Raw genomic sequence first — 24,638 nt, forward strand, 5'->3', positions numbered from 1 at the left:
TCGTAATCAATAAAAGTGATGGGGAAATGGGGGACATGTAAATATTATTAGACTATTAGCTGTTTTACACTCATTCAGCCTTCCTGTCCTGTTCACCAAAGAATTTACACCATTTTATACAATAATCATATTTTGAAATGGATGGGGAATCCTAAATACCAATATTGCAGTGTACCAACCATAACCTTATCAAAAGTTTTCAAATAAATAATAAATATAATAAAAATAATAATAAATAAAAAATATTATTTTAATTAACTAAACTACTGTAGGGTTGCAGCTAATGCTTATTTTCATTATCAATCCTCAAATTATTATTTTTTCTATAAAATATCAGGAATTGTGAAACATGATCATTATCATTTCCCAAAGCAACTTTATCAGATTGCTTATTTTGTCCAACTAATAGTCCAAAATCCAAAGATATTCAGTTTAGTATCATGTATGACAAAGAAAATCAGCAAATCTTCACATTTGAGGAGCTGGAACCAGAGAATGTTTGGCATTTTTTCTTGAAAAATAAAAATAGTGGCTGGATTATTATTATCTATTATATTATTTCTATCAATCGACTAATCATTCAATTGACTAATCACTTCACCTCTGAACTAAACATGACACAGGAGGTGTAGTAAATTCAGTATAATTAATAATTATGTATCCCAAGCTTTCAACCAGTAGACTTTAGTTCATATTCTATTCATTCATATCTAATTACCCCACCCTGTCCTTTCACAGTGCCATTATCTGAGAGCCTGCAGCTTCAGGCCCAGAGTAAACACACTGGTGTCTGAGAGATTGAGAGCCTGGAGGTCACCATGGATATGTGATGACAGCTCAAGTCAGAGGCCTGACTCTTTAGGGGTCACCCAGTTTGTCTGCCAGGGGCCTGAGGCACATAAGGAAGTATGGGAAGGTGAAAGAGTGAGTGCTGAGAGTAAAGAATGTTACCACTTGCTCTCTGAGGTTCTTCATCCATATTTACCCTCAGACCTCTATCTATTTTATTATTCAACAGCAGTTAAATGTGGAAGAGTAGGATATGTTTCATCAGCTATTTAGCAGCTAAAAGTGTACCAACACGTCTTTTTAGTATAATGTCACATTATTATAACCTTTCCTGGTCACTTCCCCACCACATGTTCCATAAATACTCCTTGCCGTGGCAACTCAGTGCGGCAGTGACAGTGTTAAAGCGCTCAGCCAGAGTCTCCACCTTTTATGTAAATGTAAGTGTGAGTGAGTGGGACCCGAGGCGGAGACAGCGTTCAGTGAATGGGGGGGGCGGGGGAGGGGGGGAGTTGCCTTCACGGATGTGTCCCTGCGCTCACAAGGAGGAGGTGTGGATCTCTCTCCAGTGTTGTGCATCTATTCGGGGAGAGAGAAGCGATAGGCTACCTTTGAATGCGAACGTGCAATCATGTCACGAGCCCTGTGCTGTGCAACGAGAGCATCTGAATAATCCATACAGGCGATAAGCGTTCTCTAAAGGAATAAAGCAATGGGTGGCCAGATAACACGAAATGCCTTTTACGGTAAGGAATTAATATATTTTGGAAGGAGTGTATATTAATGTGTAGGCTGTATTGTTTAGGCCTATATGTCCAGCTTTGTTCATTTGGTGCTAAAGACTAATTTAGGTTTTCATTCACAGACGACTGTTAGCTAGGCAGTGCTGTCAGGTACCACACTGCCACTATAGCCTATTATTCGGTCATAGTTACGTCACTCCGGCAATTAGAATAGTGCTCTCGAGACGCGCCAGCTGTGTTCACATGTATGTCGATTAATGCCACGCAATAAACAGGATGTCACCACCTCCTCGCGCTCTAATGAAGATCTATATCCATATGATAGTGTTTGAAATTGTTTACATTATGTGGGCTCAGCAGCGCGAACATGTCGGTGAAGGATGGAAAGTTGTGGGGTTTCCCTCTGCTCTGTGCTGTGCTGTTGTTTTCCCTCATTAATAAAGAGACATAGTGTGCAGCTGTGCTCTAGGAAATCAATGCATTGATTTCTTATTGCGTTATTCTGTATGGTGACAGTGAGTCATCCATCTCATCTCACATGATGGTGTTTGTTGCTAAAAGCCAAACAGCTAACTGTATTGCAAAATATTATGTGGCTTGGTTTGACTTGGTCTTGAAGTAGGGTAGTGTTGATTTATAACAATTTATCTTATTGTGTGTGGAGTGGGTTTATTGAAGTGCTCCCAGGGACAATTTAATGGCTTTGCTGTCAGTTAATGAACAGTGGAAGTAAACAGTGTAGCTACTGTGTGGACAACTTGTAGGCCAGCTTCAGTCCTTATGTGCTCCCCCATGGTGACAAACAGCAATATTCATCATGATTTTTGTTTTGTTTATTTACAATAAAAGTAGTCCTCTCTTCCTGTTTATTACCGAAAAATAAGAATATAAAGGTAGCAACATAGGAAATAAATGATGCCAATAGTATGATTCTGAACTCACGTCATCTATCTAATAAGTATAACAATAGATTTTATCGTAATTTTAGTGAGCTTATATGGCAGTTAAGCCAAGTTCCTGCTCCTGCAGCCTCTACTGGTTTAGACCACCTGATCATTCTAATTAAAGCCCCAAGATTAATCCAATTAGTGAAAGAGGGACAGACTAAGACAGCAGGAAGAGGAGGCTATAGGTCCTCACTGGGATCAAGGTCAAACACCTCCATTAAATTACTTTATGCGCTGTGTGTATGTTCAGTACACATTATTAATTGATTTATGACCTGATAGCTCACTGTGTAAACATTACCATTAAACAGGTGAGTTTTTCAGTTTACTGTTCATGTGTAAGTGCACAGAAGTAATGCTGATTTCACACTGTATTGACAGACCCAAATCACAAAGCGAAGGCACAATTTTGATCATCATTTAATTGTAACCTGTGTCTGTTTTCACATTTAGGTCCATTTTGGACACGAAGCTGGACTTTTGGGCTAGCATTTTTGCTTTTTAGGTATTTTCCTGATTTGTAGATCAGTTATATGCTCCCATTATTTTCAAGCATGTTTCTTTGACAAGACAAGAATCTGAGCTATGTCTTTGTTTTTTGACTTGTTAGATAAATGTGCCTGCTCTTTAGTGGGGCAGGTGGAAGTACAAAATACAAAATCAAGGAAGTCTTGCTAAATATTTGTCCTTAAATGGTGCAGACAATCATGGAAAAAAATACTAAGGCACAGATAAGTAGTGTATACTGTGCTTGTGTACATGCATCTTATCCATGTTTGTAAAGCATAAACATGGTAAAGTTATTTTTCCTGTTTACCAACATGGAATAAACTTACGGTAGACTCAAGCTGTTTCCTTGCAGCACTCATCTGATGAAATTGTTTTCCTCAAAATTACCTTGTAAATGAGATTTCACATTTTATAGTTCGCCATTGCAACCGACTGCCAGTCCTTCATGTGGACAAGTTTGGCTATGTTGTTGTTACATTTATTCATTAGTTTCTCTCTATTTTCTTCCACATGCCAGAGGTCCATGATGTAGATATATCCAATCTTTTTAATTTCCTCCTGCTTCACTTGCTGTGTTCTTCAATAGACAATAGTTTTGGTGTTATGCATGCTGGCTCACTGATATGGCTCCTGAGAATTAATGTCATGAGTTCCACCTGTGCTTTAAGCCAAAATTAATGCTTTGTACTGTACCTTGCCTCAGTGGCAGCTTGACCCACACCTGTGAACGCTCTCTTCATTTCCCAGAACTTCTTTTTGAAGAATTCTGTTCCAGGTGTCACATGACATGATGTCGCCATCACTATAATTGTCCAATAATCTAGTCCTACTTATTCTGTTTGAGGAAATAGCATTTTTTTACGATGAGCTGGTTATTTTTGGAAAATGATAACCAGCTTTCTGTACATTATTCTGCTTATTACATGACTACTTAGGAAATTATAGATAGATAGATAGATAGATAGATAGATAGATAGATAGATAGATAGATAGATGCTGAGTGATGTAACAGGCATTTCTATGCCCAGCTATGTCTAGCTAAAGGTCTGTTGACAAGTGAATGGAAAGAGAGTGTTAATCCCAATTGGAAGAAGAGAGGGTTAATCTGGATTTAATTTTAAAGTACAAGTGTTGCTATGGCAACGCATGGCCATTGATAGAAAGCATTTGATTGCTCTGACTGCTTGTTTCTGGAACTGAGAAGAGAGAGTAAACTTCAAGAAACCAGAGTGTCATGTTTGAAACTGTCCGGTGATGTTTTCCTCAATACGTTAAGGAAAAGCAGCTGTCAAAGAACTTCATCTTGCTAAACTGAAACTCATTATCCAGAAAAGCATTACTCTAATTATGCACTCACTGTTTACATGTTGGTATGAGAAAGGTATGATTTACTAAGGGACAGATTATCCTTCCTTAAGTTGCACCACTGTAGGCTGTTGTTCTCAGGTGTGAGGCACCAGAGCACATCCAAACAGCGTTTGCTGAGTTGGTTGCATAATTGAGTCTGCCGAGTGTGTGGGAGCTCCACTTCTGTGCTCCCGATTGACTGAAAGTAGGCCAGTGTCTGAGGCTGCACAGGCAGATTTGATAGAGCGTCTGGCTCCATTCAAAGTGAACTGAGTTCAGTATCCAAATGCAAAGTCAAGACTGAGCCGAAGAGATGCAACAGAACAAAGTAAAGTTTCTTCTTGTGTGTGTGTGAGTGTGTGTGTGTGTCTATAGACAGCCCTTTCATCCTCATCCCCATGACAGGTCACCTTCAAGGCCTCGCCCACATAATGACTTCCAGCCAGTACTGAATAGCATCTTGCCTGCTTTCAGTCAATACACGCTGCATATCATTACGCCTCTCCACCAGCCTGCTCTCTTTCACTGCCAAAGAAGCATCATTGGATTACATCGCCCTCCACTGTGTGCGGCCTAACGATATTATTACTTATTGATAACTGTTGTGTCATCCTGCTTGTGAGGAGATTACAGTAACAGTAGCAGGCCGTAGTGGATGACGTCAGCCAGACTTCATCATCTCACGCTGTCTCACCTTTGATGAGACAGCAATGTGAATTATTGATAGTGGAGTGTCCATGCAGTGGGGTAAGCAGATAGAGCACTGGAGTATATTCCTCTTGGTTTTAAAGACTCATTTTCTAATATGCACATACATGTATCCATATAGAGGTCAGAGTGGAACATTACAGTAATGTTGAAAGGATTAGATGGTTGATTTACAGAAAAGAGAACAATTTTGATAATCAATTAATTACATGTAATTTATTTATTATTTATTAGACATTTATTTTAAGGAAAATGGAACATTTGCTGGTTGCAGCCTCTCAGACATGAGGATTTGCTGCTTCTCTCAGTTTTATATGATTGTAAATTGAATATCTTTTGTGCTAGTGGTCAGTCAAAATTTGATGTCATCTTTGACACAGCGAAACTGTGATGGACATTGTTTTTTATATTTCATGGATTAAACAATGAATTAATCAATCAGAAAAAAACATTAAACAGATTATTTGGGATTAAAATGAATACTTATTTGAAGCCCTACATTACAGCAAACAATAGATAATTTAGCCCGGCTCCAGACCTCTGAGTCACCACCGACATCTCTGATTTATTCAGCAAAACAAAAAGGTCTGGTGTTGTTCTCACTGATGACTGTTTCTGCCAGTTACAGAAACAAATCAACCACAGAGCTTTTAAGGCAGGACTAAGCCATACTTACTCAGATGCCAGCTAGATATCTAACTAGCTATATCCATGAAAAATAGTGACAGAAAAATGGCCACAAAAATGGCAACTTCATGGTAATAAGACTCCAGGAAGTAAGAAATAGTCCAGCACATAACCCCTCATAAAACCACAAATGATAGTTTTTCCACTTCAGTTGTTGTACTGATAAAATAAATGAGATATAGCATGCTAAATAGTGAGGTTTATTGGTGGTGGTGAGATTTTGTTACCTTTGACAGAACAGTCAGCTAACAATCAGCTGCTGGTGATAGCTTCATATTTACCATACAGAAATGAGAGCAGTATTAATCTTTTCATGTAATTATCAGCAAAAAAGTGAATAAGCACATTACCCTAAATGTTTTCCTTTAACTGCTCCTAGCCACCACTATTGCAACTTCTGCGATGGCGGCAAATAACATCGACTGGACAGAGTCATCACTCGCTGCTGACTAGTTAGGGCAAACACACAGTTTTGAATTACAGGATCACCTGATGCAGCTCTGACTGTTGTCATTATGTAAACCCCCCACCATGCTGCATTACCATGGGCACGAGCCATCTTATCATTGCATTAACACTGAACCAGCGGATTTGTCCTGATGTTGCCTAGCAGCACGTCAAGCCCTCTGGTTACTACAAACAAAATGAATGATCCGTAATGAGTTCCTGGTACCTGTGTGTCCAGGTAGGATAGCAGCTACAGTTACTGTCACTGCCACAGAAGTAGTCTCCCTGTCATTGAGCCGTGTGCAGCCTATTAGGTTTCACGCTCTCGGCCTGTGTCTGGCATGTAGAAACGCACATGCAAGGAACTTTGGAGATGAGTAAGATCAGGAAATATAATACCCTGTGAACTTCACTGTGAAAGGCGGTGTACATAAGATGTGGGCTTCTGCTAGTGCATATAGCACATAAAGCCATTTTGCCTCAGCTGTATTTTCAAGCATCTCAAATGATAATGTGTGTGATTAATCGCGGCTATTACTGAATGATTCATTTCACAGTTTGTGTTACATCAGGCTGAAATGCCATTTTGTCATGAGTCAGTGGGATTGAATACATCATCCAGACACTGCTATGTAAACATCATTAAGATGTTGTTTGTCATTGCCCTCTAGGCTTGTTGCCAGTGTTATAAATGACATTGTCAACGGATCTACTGAGAGCAAAATCAAATAAGGAACTTCTGGAAGAGTAACATTTTACACAAGTAACATTTTGTTAAAGACTTACTGTATGCTTTTATCTGTCCTGTATCACTGCTGACTGCAGTTATTCTAAAGCTACAATGATTAGCTGATTAATCGATTAGTTGCCAATTCATCGAGGAAAATAAGCATGTCAAGCATAACATTTGTGTCTTTTAGACCATACTTCTTGATTTGAAACAGTGCAAAACATGTTTTCTTAATAGTTAATTTTGGAGATGGATTAAAAGCACAGGGGTACATTAAGAATAATTAACTGTAATAGGTAAAATAATAAGCTTCACTGGAAATGTAAATATGTAAGAACTTGTAATTTTACATTCCACCCTACTCCTGTCTACATTCATGCACATTCTCATGTTCCAAAATGACTTAAAGACTGAATATTAGAAGGTATCACAGATCCACACAGTTTGTGTTTGTGTATGTGCCTGCTCGAAAGTCTCCTAGGATAAGTGTTAAGCTGGGCTTTTCATAGCAACAAGTACAGGGAGTGGGTTGGTATGTGGGCTACCTGTGCTTGATAGGCACTGATAGGCTGTTGTGACTGAATGCTACAGACTCATCATGTTTCTATGGTGCTAAAATTAGATATAATGGTTATATATGGTAGGGATCTGGGTAAATGGTATCTGTAATTACTAGTTAAGGTTTGTTTCAGCCTACCTAGGAGACACATGGGTGGGGTATACCACTTAGAACAATATATAAAGTTTAAATCACCGCAGAAAAGGATTCTTTACATACTGTTATTTCAATATAATTTACCTGTATATGAATCAGTATATACCTCCAAACTGGGGATTTGGTATTCTTTTATACAGTAACTCACCAAAGTCTGGAAATGTTACTTGAATTGACAAGTTGCAGACCTTTTGGCACACAATGCAAAAGTACTAAGCATTAATTATTTTCAAATAATATTCAATCTAATTTCATATAGTATAATACGGCTTAACTGTTACCTTTTATTAGAATATTTAATTTTAGAATAGCTTTTACAGTTGCTCCCTGGAACCAGGGAGTAATTTCCCTACCAGATACTGAGCAAATATTTGAATAGTATTCACCCACCTATAAAATTCTATTTGCATGGTAAACCACTTAGCTGATGTTTGGTGAGTAACGACAATACAGTTCAACAGATAAAACACACACACACCCGAACACACTCACACAGCTCACCTCTCACTCACCGTCACCAGCCAAATGAAATGGTGAGAGATTAGCTTACTGCTCCACAGAGATGTTCACCAGTCTATGACAGGTATTAGCCGCGCACAAGCCCGTGTATTGTGATGAGGGATTGGAGCTGTCATGTGTGTGTTGTTATTAGTGGGATAAAGACCTCCACTTCGGGGCAAAGGAATACAAGCTTTTCACCCTGTTTGTTCATAATAAGACATCCTTGACCTTTGACAAAATGGCTCCTGTGAGGCTGTTAAAACTGCTTTTTTCCAGATAACACACGCATAAAGCTGTGTGCGCAAACAGAGGTTTATAAGAGGGAGTTGTCAGATTGATGTTAGGAGCCATTTTCAAGCCGTTTACATCAAGGGGTCACATCTCAGGCTCTGTGTACATGAGCCTACACTCCAGGATTTGTGTTACTGAGGTAATTGGAGGACTGAGACCAGCCATTAGCCTTGAGGCTGCCTTTCTCTGTCTAATAACTTAAAACTACAACATGGGATTTCAGAGCACTCACTGAATCTTAAACAGTAGAACAACTATGTGGGAGAATAGCTTTCTGACACATGAAAAGACTATTTTGCTCAAATTTCTACAAAGTAAATAGAAAGCTTTACTTGTATTTTTGCAGTCATATACTCCTAGGCCATGATCAGACAGACGGAAGCCCTCAGGCAAAACACCATGTGATAGTGTTGGCGTGTTGCTACAGAGTACCTGTGAGAAGATAAAATACAAACCAGGAAGTCCAATTTGAAGGCTTGTCAGTTTATACTGCTCTCACGCAGGAGGTAACCACTCTAGAAAGTTATCATAAAGCAGTCAGTTTTTCTCCATCTTAATGCTTGTGCACAATGCTACAGACAAGTCTTCTACCTGGTGTGTTTGCTTGAAAGAATTAAATTGGCCAACATGGCCCTGCCCTTATATGAATTGCTCCCTCCAACAATTTCAGAGTAGAAAATAATGATCAAAACAGTCAACATTCTTCAGGCTTCAACAAAACAACTTTTCTCTTGTTCTGGGTTGTCTTAAATTCAATGTCCAACAAAAAAAATTGTAAGTTAAAGTAAGAGGAGTGGTGATGAGTTGGTGACAAGAAATCATAACTGAAATGCTAATGCTTCAGTAAGGTCTTACATGTGAGTATATCATGTGCACAGAACACTTAAAGGAAAAGTTTGACATTTTGGGAAGTAATGGCTTTCTTGACAAAAAATTAGATGAAAGTTTGATACCACTTTCATGTCTGTATGGAAAATATGAAGCTACAGCCAGAGGCCATTTAGCTTAGTTTAGCATTAAGACTGGAAACAGGGGGAAAAAGGTAGCTTGGTTCTGTCCAGCGGTAAGTTAGCTTCATATTTACCATACAGATATGAGTGGTATTGCTCTACTCATCTAACTCTCTGCAAGAAAATGCAATGTCAAACTATTTCTTTAACAATCTGAGTATACTGTGTGCCCATTCACTTTTAGAGTGTTCATTAATGAACAAAAATCACACCTGCTCAATTGAAATTGGATTTGTTCACACAGACATGAGAAGATAGTTTTTTCAAATTTTTTTTTTTTTTTGGATATTTGTGTCAAATCTGCGTTGTTTCACTTTGGAAGGCGATGACCAATGAAAGCCAAGATTAGATGTTTAAAATTGTTTCTGGTGTGACTAAGGTTACTGAAAGTGTAATGGGACCACACACTTCCTCTTCCACACATTAACAGGAGGGGTCAAATTGTCAACAAAGACAGTTGAAGACACTTAAATACCTAACTAATGCAGTGTAGCTGCTCAGTGGTCAATTTAATTGTTACAGTGTATGAATCATGATATCCTTCAATTGAGTGGAGAAACAAAAACCTGCAAAGTTGTTGAGTCACTAAGGATGTATTCTTTGTCTAGATATTTGGTTAAGTGAAAGATTAAACCATCTATCAGAATGATGCGGTTTTAATTAACATATTTTTTACCATATACACTGATCTTTGTTTTAATGGACTTCCAGAAAAAGGACACATGAGAGGAGTGGCAAAAATCTAGAACCTGCTATAAATATCATTTCTGTTGTATCCTAGTTGATAGCTGCAGAGTGAAAGAGTGCACCGATCAAGACCTTTAGATACAAGGGGTTGCTAAGGAACATGAATTCACACTTAGCCTGTTTCCCTCTACAGCAGCTGCGCCTCTTTAGAGCCCGGTAATGCATTCAGCTCAATCTGCCTTGGACCATGTGCGCCACATTCAGCAACTGCTCTCCTGTGGCTCTGTCTGAGACAAAAGGCCACAATGATGCTCTTAGGTTGGGGCCATATTGAACAGTAGACACGCTTGCAGGATGAAAAACGGGAAGGGTCATTACTAGATAAACACAGACGAAAGGGAAAAGAGGGAGACAAAGAAAGAGAGAGAACACAAAGCGTTCTACGACTAGCAGCATGGTCTTATCGGGGCTCCACAGGACATCTGCTGCTGGTACTGTATTCACTTTCATCTGCTTGTTACATGAATGAGTGTAGGATCCATTAAAATCACACAGTCCTCTGTGGTCCAAAGCACCATAAACCAAATATTAACTAAAGGTTTATCTTGACATTTTCAATTCTAGTCATTTATTTTTTAGATCAGATAGCAACCATAAAGTGGAATTAAATTTCAATATTCCAACAGAAAACTACTCTCTAAAACACTGTAATACTGTTAGAACAGCCAGCACATTGTACTTTTCATCCTGTTGATTGAAGGAGTCCTTTTTCTTATTACCGTAGATAGATGGTGTTGAATGTTTCCAGGATATCTGTGTGGAGTTTGATTGGAAAAAAATATCTACTAACTGAAGCATCAGTTTTTGCTGATTATTAACTTGATGTGGCTTTCAGATTTGAAGAAATGGGCTTTCTCTCTAGCCAGTAATGTAAGGCAGACATACCAATTTCTCCACTGACAGGAGCCTGAATAGTCTATAACACAACACAGCTGTGCTGCAAGACAGGTAGTGCTATGAGTCAGGAATGGGACTCCATATCTAGCATTATTGCTCCCTGGATGCAAAAAGTCTTTAAGCATTGGCATCTTACTCATGTATAAGTAAGAGAAGACGAATTCAGAGAAGGTGAGCACACCAAAATAATAAACCACAAATACTGCAACCTCTGGAAATCATTTAGCATCCCAGAATAATATAACATATTGAAGGAATATCAGATGGCAGAATTTTTAGGATTCCTTGCTTAAGCCAAGGGTTCAGCCTCAGAATACTAATTAGCAATTTTAATCTGGCACTTACCAGCTCTGGAGAATCTATGAAGTTGCTCCAGTACAGTTTCTAGTAGCTGCTCAAGTACTGTGGTCATACCCCCTCAGACACTCTCTCCCTGCCTCATTCAAAAACATTTACTCTCCATGCATCTAATTATCAAGTCAGTCAAGCCTTCCCCTGCAAGTCTTCTTGACTCTTGGCGAGCAGCCATAGACCTTGTTGGGTTTTGGGATAAATCACATGACAGAGTCTCATATGTAATATTAATTCATTTTATGAACTGATGGAATTATTTGGCTCAAAATCACCCAAAGAAATGAATTATGCATGAATGTGAATTACTCCTTCTTTAGTATTAATCTCAGTTTTAAATTAGCAAAATAATGGATCACGTTATTAGTATGTATGGGTTATGAAGTATGTTGCAACCACATAGTAGTATCAGCTTCTGCTAGACTTGTGGTGACAGATACCCAAACAAATGGCTCACAGCATACATGGACCATCTCAGCTCATTCACTGGCTTTCAAAAAGTCTGTTTTTCTGGGAACCATGCAGTTTGTGAGTAACCAAAGAGCATAATTTCTGCTTTGGACATGTGTTGCAAACTTGACCCGCATTGAGATTTGCTATTCACCCTGCAGGGCCCAATGTGATTATCGCTGATTAGCTTATTACTCAAGTGCTCACAAATAATCAACAAAGACCCAAATACAAGAATTCAGAAATCTTAGATTGTGCAGTAATATCTGATATCTCTTATTTTCTTTTTTTTTTCATCAAATTCAAAACAAAAACATCAGACACTAATTATAGTGACTAAACCTAACCTCCTGTTCCTAATTAGGAAATTTTTGTTTCGCAGTGAAGATCATCTCTCTTTTTGTCTCTTTTTGTTTCAGACTCCCTCGGTGGCCCATTCCCGTCCACGTCACACCGATGTCACCACAAACCCAAGAGGTGCCTGCCTATCCAGTATGGCAGTGTTGGTGGGGCCCTTCCCATCAGCCCACTTCTTTTCCATCCTAATGCGAAGGGTTCCCAAATTGTCATGGACCTCGCTCAGAAGACAGTCAAGAGGCAGGCCAGTTTCTGCAACGCTATCACCTTCAGCAACAGGCCCATAGCCCTGTATGAGCAAGTCCGCCTCAAGGTAATTTTTTTTCAGAGTGGAGCACTTGAGCTCCCCAAACTCTGGGAGCTTTATAACTGTAAAAACTAATGTTGAGTCCCAGGACATAGACTCAACTACACTGTCCACATTGGAATGAAAACCATTTACAATCAATTATGGTGTGAAAGTAGGGATTACAGGGGTTATTTACAGAGATCACAGATTGAAGCTTTACATAACCTCTTGTCAGATGGCAGCATTATAAATGCAATAAAACCACATTTGTTTCCCTTCTCCCCAGATTACTAAAAAACAGTGCTGCTGGAGTGGGGCTCTGCGTCTGGGCTTCACCTGCAAAGATCCCTGCAGGATAAACCCAGACAACCTGCCCAAGTATGCCTGCCCCGACCTGGTTTCCCAGAGCGGCTTCTGGGCTAAGGCCCTGCCTGAGGAGTTTGCTAATGAAGGCAACGTTATCGCCTTTTGGGTTGACAAGAAGGGCCGTGTTTTCTACCGCATAAATGAGTCCAGTCCCATGTTGTTCTTCAGTGGAGTCCGCACAGCTGAACCCCTCTGGGCCCTCATTGATGTTTACGGTCTGACCCGTGGAGTGCAGCTGCTAGGTAAGATGGTTATAGAAGCATAAGATGCAGAGCTGAATTACCAACTGGGCAAAGCAAGCAACTGCCTCGGGGACCCAAACCCTTAGGGGCCCCAAAGGCCCCATGTTCCCTGTGCGGCAATCAGTTTGTGGTAATTTGATTAGAGGACCTAAAAACACTCACAGCGTGCCAGCTTGACTCAAGTCATTGCTTGATGTGACTGCCCCCAAAACAATGGAAAAATGCCATAATGTTAGTGGAGTGGAGCAGTGAACTTGTGCGCTGTGTGTGGAGCAGATGAACATATAAAGAAATCTATCAGGAGCCGATGTCAGCTAGGCCTGAATGTAGAAAAAACTGTTGGAAACCAAGCGTTCAGAGCAGTCTGAAGCTGGTGCTTTTTGCTCACAGGGATTACTGCAACATACATTTACCTCATTATTTCTCACGTCGGCCACTTTTAACATCTACATCCGGCATTGTAACATTATATATATGACTGAAAATAAGGAAAAGCATAATAGTTCCCCTTTAACTTATTAATATAATGAATGAAATTGAAAGGGATTTCAAGCAATAGTATATAATAGTGTATATAATAGAATAAAACAGGGTTATGTACTGGACTATTCCCTGGCAAGCAAGTCATTGCTCCTGGCCAAGAAATAGTCAGGATACATAACCTTCCATAAAACCACAACTTGTTCTTACACTGTAGTTATTGGACAGATCAAACAAACAACATATACAAGTTAATTAGTGAGCTTAAGAGGTGCTGGCAGGCAGATTTTGGACAGAGCTGGGATAGCTATTTCCTCCTGTTTCCATTCCTTATGCTAAACTAAGCTAACTGGCTGCTGGCTGTAGCTTCACATTTAACATAAAGACATGAGAGTGATAACAATCTTGTCATCTAACCCTCAGCAGAACAGCGAAATAATCAAATTTCCCAAAATGTGGAACTATTCCTTCAAGAAGACATTTGAAGCTAATCTTGAGGTCATATCTTGTAGAGGGGCACTGTGTCAAGATTTACTGTTAATATCTTTACTGTTTCATGTTATATTATGCTTACATGTTGAATTCTGTTAACTTAATTTGTATTTAGCAACTATATTAAACTAAGTTTGGGAAATATAAGGGGCTCAGCAGGGGCCCAACAGGCCCACTGGTGTGTTAATCCAGCTCTGCAAAGGTGTATTTGTAGAGCATAGCAACATGGTGTGCTTGCCTATATGAACCTCTGTTGAAGCACTCTGCCAAGAACCAACTAACCTTCAAAAGTCCATGAAAAAAAGTTGTTTTCAGTTTGATTAAAATTTGGAGTGATGGCCATATTGGGTTCATGCATTCTGCACAATCTTCTATCAAAGCATTCACAATTGTTAGGCTACTCTCTATTGTTACTTCGTTATTCACTATTATTTCTTTAATGGGTTTTTTGAAAGTGATGAGATGACCTCAGATTTTGGTGCTTTCACTTTTCACATTTCTGTATATGACAAACCAGATTTTTGTGTCCTTGTGTTTACCGTAAACAGGTGTTTTCTAGAGGTTAACCTCCCTGTCCCTGTTTACAGCAAAGCCTTCCATGAAGCAATGGAATCACAATGAACAAAGGCTATCTTTATCTGACCAATATTTGGCCCCATGTTTACACAAATACAGAGCAGAGGGGAAAAACATGCTGTTGAGCATTATCAAGGTATGCTAGGTAGCTTAGCATACATACCACAAAGGCATAGCACAGGATAGTATGGCCCAGGCTTTGATGTGAGAGAATGTATACACATATTTTTTTCCCCTGGAGATTCACTGCCGTCATCCTCTCAGCTGTTAAAAATAGACCAGGGGTCACATGTCCCGTAGATAGCACATTTGATTGTAATTGTGTGCTGTGTTGATTGACACTGCAGTCTCTAGGCGGGTGGGGGTGGGATGTTTAGTGTCTTGAGTATGAGATGGCCCATATTTTATGTTTCCCCTCTCTGTGTTTTCCCCTTTTCTTAATGACAAGAGGCACTTATTGGTCATATTTCAAAGTCTGGTTGCCATATTCAACATACTCTGTCTTAATAAATTACTGTTTGCAGAGAGGGAAAAAAACAATGGCCCTATCAGATAAAGGGAAATGCAGAAAATGGTTCAAATATCAAACTGCAGAGGCCCACTCCATTCTACCACCCCAAGGTTAGGTCTGATTGAAGTCTCTGTAATGCATCTTTTCAAGAGATGTCTAGCTCCTTTGAAACACTGCTCTAAGCACCATTTCAATCAAAAACTGGGCTTCTCCTTAGCCCTGCTTACGTCATTTCTACTGTCTTCTTACCATCAGGCCATACGCAGGGCTGCCTACAGAGCAGAGGCTCCTGTTCCTCAGGGGGCCAGCTGATTGACACCTAACCCCCACAAACAGAGGCCTGTTCAGAGGGGTGGAACACTACTGAAGGTTGAGATAGAAATACATCATCTAGACTTGACACGGCCCTTTGTGACGCTCAATGGCCAATTCTGTCAACTCTGTGCATCACATTTCTGTGCGCAACGCTCCATGAACCTTTCCCCATCCATGGATAAGCCCTTAGGCTCTCACATCTGAGGCCTTTCCCTTGCTTTCACTCCTTATTTTATCTGGCATTTGAGAAGCTGCTGTGTTGGTTTTTTCATTCTTGGATTCTCAATTTAGTGACAACAGATGTAGCAATAAAAGGGGTAATGATGCTGCCTTTTTCACTTTAATGTAGATCTTTTGTCACATTCTCACTGAAAATCTCCACTTCTCCCTAACCTGCACCTCTGTTTCTTTGCTGCTGCAATGACCAAATTTAGCCCTTAGGATCAATAACATTTTTTATTTTCACATTTCAGTATTATTAAGTAGCGAGTGAGATTATTCATTGTGCCTCCTTGGAAATACTATAATCCTTGCTATATAAAGATTGAATTAAAATTCTATAGTGGATTAAGTCTCTAGCGCAAAGACAGTTTGTACAGCTTGTGTATGTAGCCCTATCGTAATGTAAATTAGCAGGAGGCCTCTGGCATTGTCTGTAGTGTCTCCATTCAGCTGGGATACACACTAACACACACAAACATGCACACACCTTCAAAAGCAGCTTCCACTGCCAATTCAAATCAGCCATTCTACCTGTCTTCATATCCTTTTATATACTACTGCTTCCAGCTGCTGCATTATGTTTCTCATTTCATGTCACCCATTTTATTTCATGGGTCCTGTATATTTACTGTACTCACTGTCAGTGTATATTTGGATTAGGTTTTTTTATGAACACCTAGTCCTTTGGTTTATCATGACTAATGGTTAGAAAAGTGGAAGGCAGGTCTTGTCACAGGAGCTCACAGGTTGTTATTCTGCCACTCTCAGTGGCACACATTTGAACACAGTGTAAAAGCTTGAACACCTCAAAGCTGTATTAGTTGATTTTATGGCCACTTGGGGGCAGAGGAAACAAGCTGTAAACACAATATTTTATCACTGATTAAGTTGATATGGCGAGCTTGTTAGCATTCAGTTGCCAATTTACACATCCAACAGGCAATTAGCATTCAATTGAAGTCATGTTTGCGTCCACCTGATGAATGTAATCAATAATAACTCTCCTTTTAACTTTGGTTTTGGTCATCTCCAACTCCCAAGAGAAATATCTGACTTTTTAGCCTCTAAATGCTCCACTACGTTGACCAGCTAGTTGCTAACTGTGTCCGCTGTTTGGTGCGGAGCAGGTAGTGTTAAGTGGGTTTATCAGAACTGCCTGCTTTAGCTGGGGGCAAGGCTGATGAGAGCGAGTGAATCAAAACAATAGAAGTGTGAGCGGGAAAACCAAAACAATTGACTGAAATACACTAAAATGTTCCTTGGAGTTAAGGAGAACTGCTTGTAATAATAGATAATTATCTATTCTTCATCACTATGAGCGACACCATTCACATTACACATTCATTCATTATTTATCTTCACCTCCAACATCAAATTTTGCACAAAATATAAGCTGAAATAACAAACAATAACAGAATACTAAACAAAAAATCACTCATTAAGTTCAAATGGTCAAATTATTTGGTCTCCATACATTTTCTTGAACAAACAGTTGCACAACATTTGAAATAATTTTCCAGATAATTCTGAAGTTTGAATCCACTCACAAAAATACACATATTCTTTAATGTAGTACGTCTATATGAAGCGGAAACCTCCGAGATTGAAAAATGAAGCCAACTCGGAAGTGCTAAAAACTGCAGTTCCTCAAATGGCCACTTGAGGTTAGCTCCAAAAGTGAGTCAGTCCCCATAGACCCTCATGTTAAAATGTTGAACCTTACAGCAGAAATAAACATGTTTATAGCCCAGTACAAAAAATGGTTTTGGTCTCTATTGCTAATTTCCCCTTTCGTGACAACTGTATGGGGGGTGATTTTTTTATAACTCACCTGTTTAAATTTTATGAAGCCTTAAAGTTATGCACAATTTAGGACGTGGCCACTTTGAATGACAAGTCGCTAGCTGCTAGGTGGCTTGTTTCAGCAACCAGGCTTCATTCACCCCACCTCAGCTCCACCTCTCTGCCCATTTTGGATCAGCCAGGATGCATTAGTCAGGAGGCCAGGCACTGCCAAGATGGCGATAGCCGGAGCCGCCCACTTTGAGCTTCAAAACCGCTCTTCAGAAACCAATGGGTGACGTCACTGTGGCTACGTTCATATTTTTTACAGTCTGTGGTCTACACTGTTCATTAAAATTAAATTTCTGTCTGTAATCATCATCACCTGATCCTAACAGAAACAACCTCTGCAAATTTTCAAGCATCAGTCCGCTTTTAGCTCTCAGTTTTTTAGTTCATCTAAATCCTTCAGTTTTATTACCCTTGTCTACACAGTCACCAAAATATGGTAATACGTAAGAAAACATAAACCAATTGTTAATATAAAAATATTGGTTGGTGCAGCTTTAATCAGACTGACTGTATATTGAGCATTTAAAATCAGGTAATAACAGCTGAACATGAAAGACCCCTTTAACTCCCGTTTCAGTCATGTGATCTATCTTTAATTTAGAAATATTTATCACAGCCACTTTAATTTTTAACATTTCTTCGCACATTTTCAGAGTGCCATTTTGGGAGCATCTTGCATGTGCCTTTGTGTCTTGAGATGTATCATCTGTTCAGCATCCCCAGGCTGTTCTGAGGTCAGCACAGAAGTAAAGAGCAAAAGATGACCTTGGGCGACATTTTCAACTCCTTTGATGTAGAAAGATCGAAATAGGAGCTGTATCATGTGATAATCCGCCCTGCAGGAATCACCACAGGGATGCATCATACATGACAGGAACAAGGGGGGCAGGGCTGCTTTCGTGGTTTCAAACCTCTGCAAGCATGATGACAGCAATTCAAGATTTTCCCTTCCCACCTTCCACCAAACTAATTAAGCTGAGATGTAAAAAATGATGGGACGGCTACAGTAACTCTTGCTATACCACAAACATTTGCATATTTTTATGCAAATTGTGTAGGTGAGATGCACGAGTGCATAGAGACACACTGAATTCTTTCTGCTGCTGTCTGCTTTGCTGTGATAAAGCTTGCCTTCGTACCAAATATAACCATGAACATATCCGCATTTTTATGCTTCTGCTACAGAGAAAAGGTGTCAGATACGGTGACGTCTCTCCTTAGGCGCCTGAGGTAACAGGTGATTGACAGCACCTGGCCTTGAACTGGGCAAAAACAATATTGCAGAGGTTTAGCAGGGTAATTTTGGGGGCAGACTGGGGCAAGCTGTCCCCATAGGCTTGAAATCCAACAAGCCAGAAAGTATATACCCATGTCGTGCTTCCTAGCTGTCACTCTCATATGTACACACACATACACAGACATGCACACAGCAGGACTTTACTTGACATCAGGAAAGAGGTTGAGTAACTGAGTAATTCCAGCTGTTGTAAAGCCAGCAGGACTCAGATTGTATGAGTCAGTCACAGTGGAGCTTTAATCAAGAGGGGCCCTCTGTGGGACTTCCCTGAAGGACAAGAGAATAAAGTCTGATTGCAAAGCCTTGAGGCTGCTAACACCTTTCAACCAGGCTGACTCAAGGAAGGAGTTGGCCAATCTCGCTGTCACCCCGAAAAAGCAAAACAGTTAATTTAGTTCATACAAAACATAGTGTCCTGGTGAAAACACTAAGGAGCTTCTGATATCTATGGTGCTATGAGAGATTGTCCTCAGGTGATGGATTGAATTACACGGTAGCTCTTGACCAGAGAATGGGGTCCAATTGTGCCTTTGGGAAGCAACATCATTTGTTGTCACTCCAAATGATTGACAGAGCAGCAATAGTAATGAAAAAAAATCAGCCATTTTCAACAAATCAAGCAGAAAGTATAATACAGGTTTCTTACAAGCTTGATCTGATACTCAAAGCTGCACACTAAAAGCTCCTCTTTCCGTAATGTGTCCTTTGTATATATGATACCACAATCTCCTCGCCTCTTTTATGTAACCACACATTGTTTATTTTGCAGGACAAATGACAAGTGATTGCAAAAATGTGCTTTTGTGTAAAGATGACAGATGTGGGCTAGGTGAACGGAAAACCAATCCTGGAACCGAAGAGCTTCAGTGAGAGTAAAACAATGTGTGAAGGTTTGATGGATGAAGGCGCGACAGGTCTGACTCTTTGTTTACGTCTGTCACATGATGTGACAGAAAAGCTAGCTTATCTCCCTGACAGCGCGTCAGCTTGCGTCGCGGGGTCATCCCATTTGAACCTTTCGCAGCATGTCAGTGTTTGCAAGGCTAAAATGAAGGATGCCATCTCTGATAGAAATGGTACCCCTCGTGTGTTCTCATGTAGCTTTCCAGCTGGTTTGGTTGAAGGCAGGTGGAGGACTGGCTTCTACACCTACACATGCTCTGACATTTTCTTTCAGAGCATTTTATGGGTGTAGGAAATGGTGATAAAGTGCATTTTTTTTGTTAAAATAAAAAGCAGGCCTTGTCTGGCAGCATTCAGAGCTTAATATGTTTAACCCTGGTGCTGATAAATGTAAGTTTCCTCCAGTTGAACAACTCAGTAATAAGGACAAGTAAAGGGGGGAATGTCAAACACTATTATACTGTATACTGTACATGGGCTTTTTGTTGCAAGCAATATTACAACACTCCCTTTACAAACCCTCACTCAGACTTGATTATTATGCGTGATTTGCAACTCAATCAGAACCGGCTGTAGAGCATTATCGTATTAACGTATTAATGACATATGACATTTGGATTAAACCAGTTGGTCTGGTGTTGGCTCACATGTAACTGTGGTGTTAGCCCTGGCCTGCAGGTGTAAAGTAAGATAAAAGTGGAGTGTGTGAATGACGAGAGACAAGAAAGGGAAATTAATTAACACAACCTTCATCAGTGGTATAATTTAGTTTGCTTTTCCCTTCCCACATCAGTTGAGAATGTTTTCTTTTGCCCACAGCCACACAGAGACTTATTACCATGAAAAACTTACTGAACATCTAATGACAATGAGTAGAATTTAGCAAGGGATGAGATGAGACAAATTTTAGACTGAACCCTAATTATGAAAGTCAAAAACTGTTCAGAGAAACAAACACATTTTAAATGTTACAGGATTGTAAAAATATTTAAATATATATTAAAAAATATAGCAGATTTTTCTTGGGGAATGATATAATTAAGATTTGAAAACTTAAATAACCCAGAAAGAACTTGAAATACTTCTGCAATACCTCTGTTTTTGCACTTTTGGTCACTGACTGTGCTTTGGCTCTCTCTGTACTATGCTCTGGCTCCACTCCGAGGACTCCAGTAACATGAAGTCATCTGGACTGACAGAAGTCTATTAGAAACGTTTGTTGTGTTATCCAACTCAGAGAGAGAGACAGACCAAGGTTACCCTACCTCTGGGAGAAACCGATGACTTTCAGTGAAATGATGATTTGATTATTGCGAGCACTTGACTGGCACTGGTGTTTGACTTGGCTGGACTGATCCTCAGAGTTAATAACAGCTCTTCACAAATCCTGATGCTTCAAACAGACCCTCCAACAAAAAATACACAAGGCAGAAAAGATGGTGTAAATCTGACTTTTTTTTTTTACTTGTTTAGGAAATGTAATGGCTTTAGTGTTGTAAAGACCTCTAAACATCAAGCAAGGAAAATTTAACGATGTTGTGTTTCTTGGCATAAGTGTACTACATATAATTGATGATGGTTGTTGGTCAGAGAGCTCAAAAGGCTAAGAAGAATAAACTGAATTTGTATGATTTGGCATTTAGACTCAGTTTTAAATTACTGTACCTTGGCTGGATATTCCAGTACGCTCATTTCCTCTTCAAAGACACAGATAAAAAGATAACTTAATCAGTAGTGAGAAATTCAACAGGGGGTAAACTAGAGGTAACTTGTCAAGATTGATGTGGAGTTTCCAGTGCGCTAAAGAAGTTATTTACCCATAGTTCAATGCATGATGTCCAGTGAAGATCCTGTGAATCTGCTCGCCCTCTGAAGCATCGCCAGGGGATTTAACACCATATTTATTGTACCCTGCTTATACACTTTTAGACTGAGACAGAATGACAACAGGAGTCACAGGGTTTATGAATGTTCTTTTATGACACAGTTCAAGCAAGTGGGTGACTGTCAGTGTGCCTGATCACGAATACGATTCTAAAATTAGGCAGCCATGTTTGTCATGTGCTGTGATTACAATCTTATTAAAAGGAAAATTCAATTTCATTATATTCTTTTTTTTAGCCATCAATAATAATATTGTAATCAACAGGTTAATTGATGAGATCTGGGAATGGCAGTAACATTAACAACAATTTCAATTGTGCAAGAAAAATGAGCAGCCAGAGGACCAGACAGCTTTTATAAACCCCAGGTTAGATGAGGGCGAAGGATAAAATTATTGCCTAAACTGTCCATTGTTTAGGGATGGAAACTGATAAGATTTAATTTCTACCAATGTCATTATCGATTCTGCTTATCGGTCCAATTCTTTATCAATTCCTTTATTGATTCCTGACAAATTTTCTGCGTGGAAAAAAGGCCCACACAGGTTTTCAGCTTCAACGCAATTGATTTATTATCTCTGAATCTGAACACATTTTAGAAACAGAGTAGAAAAAAGGCATGCATGTGACTCAGGTGTGCAAAAGCTCCACTGTTTAACCACTGTTGAATTTGGAACCGGTTCGAACTTTGTGCAGCATTTTATTTTCATTTTCTTAGTCAAAGAAAAAATCTGCCTGCCTGCGTGGCGCTACTGTTGTTATAACATTGGATATTTACCTTCGGTAACGGACACGTTGCTCGGTTGGGAAACAGTAGTGCTTGTGTGCAGAGTGTCAAATACATGGAATTCCTGGAATTTAAGCCCATGTTGCTGGTAAGATGTTTCAGCTGGTGTTTCCACCCTTACTTGAAATTATCATTTTACAGACATTGCAACTAGCACTGTTGTCATCTATCTTCGTGAAATGAAGCCACGCTTTGGACCGTTTCTTCTTCTCCAACATGACTCCTTTTTGCAAGTTTCCAGCAGCGTAGACAAATGAGTTTGATGTCATTGTTTTTCAATGTGCAACTGTCAGAAAAACATGCCAGCATCAATAAACGGAATTGATAAGCTTGGAGGCATACGATTCCAATGTATCTGACATTTTGGAACCGGTTCTCAGCTGGAACCAGTTCTTGATTCCCATCCCTACCCTTATGAATGTTCGGTTTACAGACCCACTTCCTGGTTCAGCTTTGATCCACTGAATATTACAGAAATTTCTGTTATGCATACATTTGGTTTTATCTCCAAATAAATTATTCCCAGAACTCAGCAATTACTTTGATGCTTGTGATGTCATTATAACTGATAGAAATGATGGCCAAAGGCAGGAAAATAAAACCAAGGTTGTAATAAACTGGAATTATGCTTTAAAACTGTATTAATTGAGGTTGGTTTTGCCACTGGTGGGCAGTGCAGCCAGCTGTAACTACAACATTGACATATCAAGTACTTGCAGTGAACAAGTTACCAAACAGTTGCCCATTTACACATCCATCATACAGTGGAGCAACTTAGTGTTCATTTGGAGTCATTCTTGTGTCCACCTGACAAATGTCCAATATTCCTTTTCATATAGCCATGATTTGGTTTTTAACAATTCCTTTCTGGCACTATCCAGTTCTTTAGTTGCTAAATGCACCATGTTCACCAGCTAGTTGCCAGTTTTGTGTGTTTGCTGTGGTGCTGGACAGGTAGCACACAGTGGGTATATCAGAGCTGAAAACAGCTTCCCGCTGCGGCTACAAAAAGCTAAATGAGAGTGGTGAGAGTGAACAGAAACAGCAAAGTTGCTGGCTGTGAAATCAAAACATTGAGCTGAAATACACCAAACTGCTTTGTAGAGCTGAGCAAACTGCAAAGTCAGGTGATAGTTCTCTGTGGGTTTCATCAGTATAAGCAGTGTTTCCCCTAGGTTGAGTGGTTTGGCCTGGTGGCCGGGCGGGGGTGGGGGGAATTAGCTGGCAGTTACACATTCCTCCATTTTCTATTTATCTGTTTAGCGTCGTCAGGCTAGGCTAACCTTTTGTTGCTAACTTTGGAGCTATCCACTTCACTTTTCCAGCAGTTGGGGAAACAACAGTGACTTTTCTTGGTCTTGACAAGATGCAGCATTTATTAAATGACACACTGTAGTCTGTACTGTAAGTTACAGTTACTGCCAGACTGACAACTTATTGCTAACCTTTTCCTCTGTTCCGCTCGCATTCACCATTATTTTTCTGATGCTCGCTCTCTCGCTTAACCACTCACTCGCTTAGGCTCTGCCCTATTCCTTAAAAGGAGTTACACTACCTGCAGTTTCCCAGACAATGACACAGACGTTGACTCGCGTTTCGAGACAGCACTGTTCAGAGGCTCCCAAACGCTATTGATTTGCGAATGAATGGATGTTTGGCGTTATTTTTGACATTTAAAAAAATATTTTTTGGCCTGGCAGGGGTTCTCGTTGGCCTGGGGGCCCTTTTATTGCACGCAGTTTCATGACCCATTGTTATTATATACACTGTATATTGTTTAGTGCAGCTTTAAGAGCTGAACCAGTTTTGTGTAAACATGCATGGTAGTGAAAGGGTGTATGTGCATGTGTCAGTCTTCTTCCAGTAATAAATAATAAGCCTTATATCAGCCTTTCTCCATGCTTGAGCACAGGAATAAAACAGGGGGGCTTTAATGTAAGTACCTTATGATGGAGGTTATTAACACTGAGGTCCTGGCATGCTGATTGGCAGAGAAGGGGTGGCACATGCTTAATTCTGCCGATGACCTAAGGGACAGAGCTTTTGTGACTTACCGGGCGTTTTGCCTGGCTCTTTGTTATGGCCATGTGTCGCCCTGGGAGCCTGCTGCTCTTTCCAAAAGCCCCGGGTTCAAAGCCGCCCAGCTCGATCAGGGACTGAGGATTGGGCCAACGCCAGGGACATCCCAAACACA

General features: G+C 39.9%; 1 protein-coding gene across 3 annotated transcripts in view; it reads left to right on the forward strand.

The window, feature by feature from the left end:
* Positions 1–24,638, forward strand: part of neurl1aa (neuralized E3 ubiquitin protein ligase 1Aa) — a 72,494-nt gene that overhangs the window by 25,454 nt on the left and 22,402 nt on the right. For 2 of the 3 annotated variants that reach the window (XR_006098450.1, XM_042424083.1), the window contains exons 2-3: positions 12,290–12,540; positions 12,803–13,124. Coding sequence is in view for 2 of the 3 variants with exons in the window: in XM_042424083.1 (XP_042280017.1) it covers positions 12,290–12,540; positions 12,803–13,124 (573 nt within the window). In the remaining variant the exon portion in view is untranslated. Of the gene's footprint in view, positions 1–1,346; positions 1,536–12,289; positions 12,541–12,802; positions 13,125–24,638 lie in introns of those variants that run through there. The other variant, XM_042424096.1, reaches the window with a different exon arrangement.

The sequence above is a fragment of the Thunnus maccoyii genome, chromosome 2 (assembly GCF_910596095.1).
Source record: "Thunnus maccoyii chromosome 2, fThuMac1.1, whole genome shotgun sequence".
Lineage (NCBI taxonomy): Eukaryota > Metazoa > Chordata > Actinopteri > Scombriformes > Scombridae > Thunnus > Thunnus maccoyii.